Genomic DNA, 7,358 nt, shown 5'->3' on the forward strand with positions numbered 1-7,358 from the left:
TCTTCCAGTCATTGCTTTGATTCACAGAAATAGCAACCTAAGAGAGTCTTAAACCTTTTTCACATTACAGCTGAAAAACAATGAGAGTCTGGGACAACTGTATTTCTGTAGGACCTCTGAGAAAATATCCTTAACATGTCTTTTTCTGGTGTGAATGGACTCCTTGGAGATAAATTTTACAGGCTGAAATCACCCACTGAATGAGAAATCAGTGATGTCTAGTGCACAGATTTATCTTTTCCCCTAATTTTTCTTAGTCCAATTTTCATAATTTTTTCACTTCAGTATTTTGAAGTTATCTGTTGGCTTTATATCTTATACATGGATGGCTGTCAAAGCTAATAAAATATAAAAGAAATTCTCCTTTTTGAGGGAATCTGCTGTATAAACCCTCTGCACAGATCACCATTGCTATGGTGCTGTGTAGATTAGCCAAAGACATCAAGCTATTTTTAGTTACTAGGAAGGTTGTTTTTTGCCAGGATGTAAATGTTACACACGCCCTCAGTCAGTGACCCTGCAATCTTGCCAATCCAGGCAGAAGCTGCCCTCTCCAGTGTTTAGAGTAATTGGGGACAGGAGGAAGGAAAATTTAAATCCAGACCTTTCTGATGTGATTTTTTCTGGGGCCTGCAGCCAAGCTGACAAATAACATGACAGATCCTGCTCTTTTGCCTTTCAGGTTGACCTCAAGGTCCAAGTCTGTGGATAAGTCACACGAAGAGTTTCCCAAAGAATTAATGGAGGACTGGAGCACAATGGAGGTTTGCGTGGACTGCAAGAAGTTCATCTCAGAAATCATCAACTCAAGCCGGCGCAGCCTGTCCCTGGCCAACAAGCGAGCCAGGTTAAAAAGGAAAACGCAGTCCTTCTACATGTCCTCTCCAGGAACCTCGGAGTACTGCCCCTCGGAAAGGACGATCAATGAGATCTGAGCCCTGTGCCTTCTGCTTTGCTTCATCTCCATGAGGTCATCACCCATCAGCGAGGTCACTGGAGCCAGATTGTCACCCCGTTGCTTCGTTCCACTTGACTGGCTTGGGTTTGCATTGGGTCACAGGATTTCCTGCTCCAGCAGCTCCTGGAGACGCAGAGCTCTGTGTGTGGATCTGTGCAGGGCGATACACGATGGGGCAGCTGCTCACACTGGGAGAAATCAATAGTTTGAAATTGTTGCCTCTTGTACGTGTGCATTGAAATGAGAAAGCCTTTTCTTGCTTTCATTTTTTTAACCATGCTTTGAATCATTTTTCAGGAGATGAGCTGAGAGCAGGTGTCTGGTGGAGAACCAGATCGAGCACAGTGTCAGCGTTAGCACCCTAGCAAACAGTAGGTCCTGCTGCATTCCCACCCTCGGCATGCTCACGCCCTTGTTGAGGCAGCCAAGGGCCGCTCGCACAGCAGGCACCCAGCCTGAGCAGCTCCAGTCAAATCCATCTTCCTTTGACCCGTTTTGGTTGCTCTGAGGTCAGGGTTCAGCACGGGACTCTACAGTGGCAGTGTCCTGGGGCAAAGCAGATGACAAAGCTCTTCGCCCATGTGGTCGGCCGTACCCCTGAGCTGCTGTACTTCTTAAGCCTTAGTGTCCTTCTGAGTGACTCCTGAGCAGGTTTTAGTAGTTTACTTTCTATCTTGAATGTATGATAATGACTACTAGTAGCAGTGAATTTTAGTAGTAGACAAAGTTGTACAGTTTATGGGGAGGACGGGAAATAAGGGAGGCTTCTAATTTTAACTGAATACCTGTAAAATTGTTCTCGTGGTTACTCAGAGAAAGCAGTGAGTAAGGTGTAAATTTGTATTATAATGGAGCACACAGATACTGCTATAGTTCTGTCTGACAGCATATCCACTAGTGACCCCATTTTTTCTGGGGTTTATAACTTGGCTGTAAAAATTTGTGTTTGGCTGAAATTTGGGACAGTGCTCTCTCAGATTGGGAGCGATCGCTTTTTTTTCTTTAATCTTTTTTTCAGTCTTTCCCCCTTCTTAATTCACTCACAAGGGAGTGCTAGACTAATTGTTTAGAAGTTCCAACAATTTTACGATGTTAACTGACATCTCATGCTTTTTTGCACTTTTTTTATATTCAAAATACTTTTTTTTTTTTAATTCAGTCATAGCCAGAGTTTAGTCAATAATTTGGGGCCAGATCTTTTTGGTATTTAAAACCTAACATAGCCAAGTTATTAATACTTGAAATCAACTACTGTAACTTTTTTCATAAATTTTTTAATACCCTGAGGCATATTTAATAACTATATAGCAGTGTATTATAGAATGACATAGCAGAAAAGTTTCAGATCTATTTATTAACATTTCTATTCTTCGAGTTAATGAGAGATACCTCAGAACTGCTCCAAAGTAGCTGGGACTGGACTTCCATAACATAATTTTAAAGGTGTATTAAACAAAACGGCTTCCTCTGTCCAAAAAGCCCAAGGGCAGACAGCCCCTCTGGCCCTGACAAGGCACAGTGCCCAGGCTGGGAGGCACCAGGGCTGCTTGGCTTCCATTTGGCAGCCTTTGGAGCAGCCATCCATATCGTCCCTTTTAGGCTGATTTGAAAAGCACATGCAAAAGTCTCTGTAAACCTTCCCAGGGAGTCAGCCATCCTTATTTTTTTCTTAAAACCCCCCTTGGGAAATGAGAATTTTCACATATTGAAATAGTTTCTATTTTTTTCTGAACCAATGCAAACAGGAAAAGCAGGGCTCAGTGCTAACTCTCCCTCTTTGCTGTCCCGTTTAAGGTCAGGTGTCACAGCCCTCTCCTCATGGTACCTCTGGAAAGTGTCTTGCCTGTTAAGGCACCTGGAGTACTGGCATGGGATAGGGATGTAGGATTGCAGGGGAGCAGCACAGGCTGGCTGGTGGGAAAGGTTCTGCTGTTGCTGGAAGGGTCACCTGATCTCAGTCACATCAGCACTTTTTCTTGTTCCTGTGCCAAAACCAGGCCGTGTGTTTGCTGCACAGTGCACCAGGGGAACCAGGCAGAAACAAACGCAGGAAATCTCACTTTGCATCTGCCCTGTTGTTGTCAGGATTTTTTCATGAAGATGCCCTGGCCATGTTACAGTTGTGCAGTCCTCTGCTCACAGTCTGCTTCCCTGGTGTCCTCAAGCCACAAGGTGCAGGGCATCCAGCACATTTATTTTCCTCTTGAGAGTGGAATTTGGGATGTTGTAGAGCAGGCAGGATGAAGGACTAAGTAACTCCTGAGCATGTGGAGGCAAACAGGTCTCTCATGCCTGTGCCCTGCTCCACTCTGGCAGTGTCCAGGGATGGCTCTGGGGCAGTGGCAGAGCCTTGTGATCCAGCCTGTGCCTTCCCAGAAGTCCCACAAGTCCTTGGCTCAGGCAGGCTCTGCTGTGCTGAGCAGGGCACAAGCACTGCAAAACAACGCAGTGGTTGTACAGATGGCTCACACAGAGCTGCCACGGGCCAGGGCCTGGATAACCTCCCTCTTTCCCTGGAAAAACCCTCCAAGCTGCTGCCACGTGCTGTGGCAGGCTCCAGAAGACACGGTGTGGAGGGCAGCCTCTCCCCTTGGCTCCATCCCTTCCTCCCTGGCACGGTTGCTCCACGTTATCCCGGTGTTCCATTCCGCACGCGGAGAGGCAGCGGGTTGGTTCATCGCAGGCAGCCTGAAGGAGCTCAGCTCGCTGTTGCCTGGCTCTGCAGAGGGGGCTATTTTTAGCTCTCCATCTCCTCCCTGCCTGCACCAGCATCCCAAATCCACTGCAGCCATTGGCCCAGCACCCCGTGGTGCTGCCCAGCATGTCCTAGTTACGGGCTGAACTTCACGTCAGCGTCACAGGGGGAAATCAGAAGCTTGTAAATATCTGTAATATATTTATTAATATTTAGGAAGTCTCCATCAATCAAGCAATGGGAATTGAATTTCCCATGATGTTTTAAAAAGGAAACGAGTCTTATTTATATGTGTATTGGCTGTTATCTTTTATTAGAGTTAACGCTTTCAGCCCCCTAATACAGTTTGCACATCTTAGAGCAAATTACTGCTGAAAAGAACGCGGCACTAGCACAGTGAACTCTGTTCCACGAATTTTAAAATTATTTTCTTTGGGTTTTTTTAGCTTTATTAGTATGCCCAAGGTCTGTTAAAATATATTATAGGAGACCCAAGGAGCTAAAAATTTCCTCTGGCAGCATCAGTCTTGTTTTGTATGTGAACCTGGTTGTGGGGAATGCAAAACCAGCTCTGCCTCACGGCGGTGATGGAGGATGTGAGCAGGCTTTTGCTGCAGCTCTCAGACCTGACCTTTCAAGTGTTCATGGTGACAGTAGTGTTTTGAGGGGTTGTTGGGTTTTTTTCCCCTTTCTCCATTGCTTCCTTTATACAGGGAGGGGTGTTACCTGCTATAAATAAAATACCTTTCCATTATAACCTTTGTCTGTGTTAATTATTCATGGGGAAGCTGATTTAAAGGTTCTGTTTCTCTCTTTTTATGCTTTTACAGTTTTGTAAGATCAGTCAGATGTTTCTTTTGGCAAGGAATTGTTAACAAAAATGATTGCATAACAGCTGAACACTGGCTGGGCTGCATGAAGGGATGAAAACCTGTCGAAGTACCTTTAGAATAGCAATAAAAACTGCTTGTGTAACCCCAGTGATGTGATTAGCTCCTTGTCATCATCTGCAGCCAACTCCCTCTGTTACCAGTGTGCTGCTTCTTCCAACACTGGCGGGCTGTACCGGGCAGCACATTTGTCCTGCATGTAACACAGGCTTTGGGAAATCTCTATCCCTCCCTCATCATTGGGAGAGAAATGCTGACAGTCTTTTGGAGAGTTTTTTGACTAATTTGGTTTAGTTTTTAAACCAGAAGTGGAGAGAACATTATTATCACAACTCTTACACTGTTCTCTCTTCTCTCCTGAGCATCCCTTTTTCCCCAGTCAAGTTCAGCATCAGCTTCCCTGGTTTGTTACTGGCTGCATGCTCTACAGGTTAAAACTTATTTAGAACCTCCAGCTTGAAATTCCTGATTGCTACCTTCCTGCTTTACTTCATCCAGCAGCTCTGCACAACTCTTAGGAATGTCTGTCTTACAGCTCAGTCTCATCTGTGAAACAGTGACAGCACACAGGCATGAGAGAAAGGTGCTGCAACTCTACACTGGTGCTACAGCACATGGATTGTGTTCATGTTACCAGAAAATTTTATACTGTTGCCATGTTGAAAACTTGGAGCTGCTCTGGTTTATTTCTTGTTTTGTATATGTGTATCTTAAGGCCAGTCTGAGAATGTTTATGAATACCAATTCCAGCTATAGAAACCTCTTTCATTGTTTCTGTCTGATTTTTACTACTGTGGTTTAGACTTTTTGGGTACCTGGAATTACTATTCCCCAGAGCTTCCTTGTAGGAGCACCATGACAGAGGGACATTAGCTCAGCCTGATGTGACACTCAAAGCACAGAACCCCCGTGCTGAGTGGCACCTGTGAGCTCCTGCAGCCCGGAGCAGAGGCAGCCTGGGGCCTTCCCTGTTCCCTCACCATGACATTGGAAAATCCCAGAGCTGCCCATGTTGCTCAGCTGCCCTGGCACAAGCTGTGAGCTGCTCTGTGTCCCAGAGTCCCCAGCTGCAAAAAGACACTTCAAAGTGGTTACAAACTGTGTAAGGAATTTTGAGAGCTGCTGCTAAAGAGCTGAGTGCTCGGTGTTAGAGCTGAAAGGATCCTGCAGTGCAAGATTCCATCTGCTTCCAGTACTTGAAACAATTAGCCCTACTTCCAGGTGAAACAAATTCCAGAGAGGTGAAACTTGACAATACTCTGACAAGCAAAGACTTGTGAATGAATTTTTCTATGGTAGGTCTGCACTCAACAAATGTCATGGGGCATAATCAGGAGAAGGAGCTAAACAGGTATCAAATTTTATACAGTAGCAGCTTAGTTTGTTTATTTGCAATAAATCAATTCAGTGACGTTCCGGTTTTTCCCTGGTCAGGCTGCTTTGCAGTGGCTGTGCCTGGCTGAACTGAGTGTCAGATGTGAGGTAGCCCAGGCTCCATGTCCTGAGGTAACAGGAGATGGGTTCTGTAGAACATTTCTAGATTTTTGGAACAGCCCTTTGGAACAGACCCTTCAGAACAGACCTTACTGTAGCTAATTAAAAAATACATTTGTAAGCAGATAATATTTCAAGTGCCAGGCTGCTACTGTAAACTCAGAGCTGAAAAGGACCTGTTTGATTATTGATATATTTGATTTTTTTTAAAAAACAACCCATAAGAGCACTAAGTATAAAAAAAACATATTCTTGGTCCCTCCAATGCAGCTGAAGATGTTTCCACTAAGCTTCAAGCCCTCTCTGCATTTCTCTAACCAGTGACACCAGAAATGGTGTCACTGGTTAGAGAAATGGGAGCCAGCAATTCTTTGGCTTTTGCAGGATGTGTCCTGGGCCAGACAGTGCAGTGTGGGATTTTTTACACTGCATTTCAGAAATCTGAGTTCAGAAATCTGCTAAATCTAGAATTAAAGGACACGGGCATGAGTTGATGTAAGTTCTGCAGGAGGTAGGCTTCCAAAGTTTGGTGGAAATAAACACCAGTTCAGCTGGCACAGATCTATGGAGAGGCAGCACTCCCGGCCCAGCTTCAGCTGAGACATTTCAGGTGGGCATGTTCCTGTTGAAGGGTTGCTGGCTACACTATCTGTGAATCAAAACCAAAATTAAGATAATGAGAAGGGTTTTTGAGCTGTATTTCTGTTAAAGCTGGCTCCATCTCCCTCACCCCCTTCTTTAATAAAGAAAAAAAAAAATCCCAAACAGGAGGTGCACTTTTGGACACGAACAGGCCTAAAGCACAAACCTTTCCCCTCCGAGCTCCCCCTGCTTCTGTGCTGTCACTGTGCATGCACCGTCGGCGCATCTTCAGGGACACCAGGGGCAGCAGCTCTAACAGCAAAAGGCCACAGCATTGTCTTCTGCTTGTTTCCATGTTATGTGGTACTGAAATGCAATTTCTTGTTCATGCGTTACTAATTAAAAGCTCTTTAAAATTACTGCCTTGCTCTCACTTTCTTGAGGGAACTGTAAAGACCATGGGCACCTTCTCCTACAGAGCACAGCTCTGTCTATGTCCCACATTTGTTTGGCCAGGCAGAGCTCTGAGCTTCAGCTGCTGCAGATCTTAGCAAGGTCAGAAACAGAATTATAGCAAAGTAAAAGAGAAGGTATTGTACCAGCAGGGCCCCACATTAGGAGCACTTACTGATCATTTCACTTGCAGGTGCCTTCCAGTAAAATGAGAATCATACCTCAATCACCTTAGCTGCGGGAAAATTAAAAGGACAGGACTTGTGTTTCACAGAAATGCCTTCTC

General features: G+C 45.0%; 1 protein-coding gene across 7 annotated transcripts in view; it reads left to right on the forward strand.

Annotated features, from left to right (window-relative positions):
• Positions 1–7,038, forward strand: part of SPIRE1 (spire type actin nucleation factor 1) — a 126,436-nt gene extending 119,398 nt beyond the window's left edge. For all 7 annotated transcript variants that reach the window (XM_064433139.1, XM_064433151.1, XM_064433172.1 and 4 more), the window contains one exon: positions 683–7,038. In XM_064433139.1, the coding sequence (XP_064289209.1) occupies positions 683–935 (253 nt within the window). In that variant the 3' untranslated portion in view covers positions 936–7,038. The remainder of the gene's footprint in view (positions 1–682) is intronic.
• The last annotated feature ends 320 nt before the right edge of the window (positions 7,039–7,358 follow it).

The sequence above is a fragment of the Passer domesticus genome, chromosome 1, assembly GCF_036417665.1.
Source record: "Passer domesticus isolate bPasDom1 chromosome 1, bPasDom1.hap1, whole genome shotgun sequence".
NCBI lineage: Eukaryota > Metazoa > Chordata > Aves > Passeriformes > Passeridae > Passer > Passer domesticus.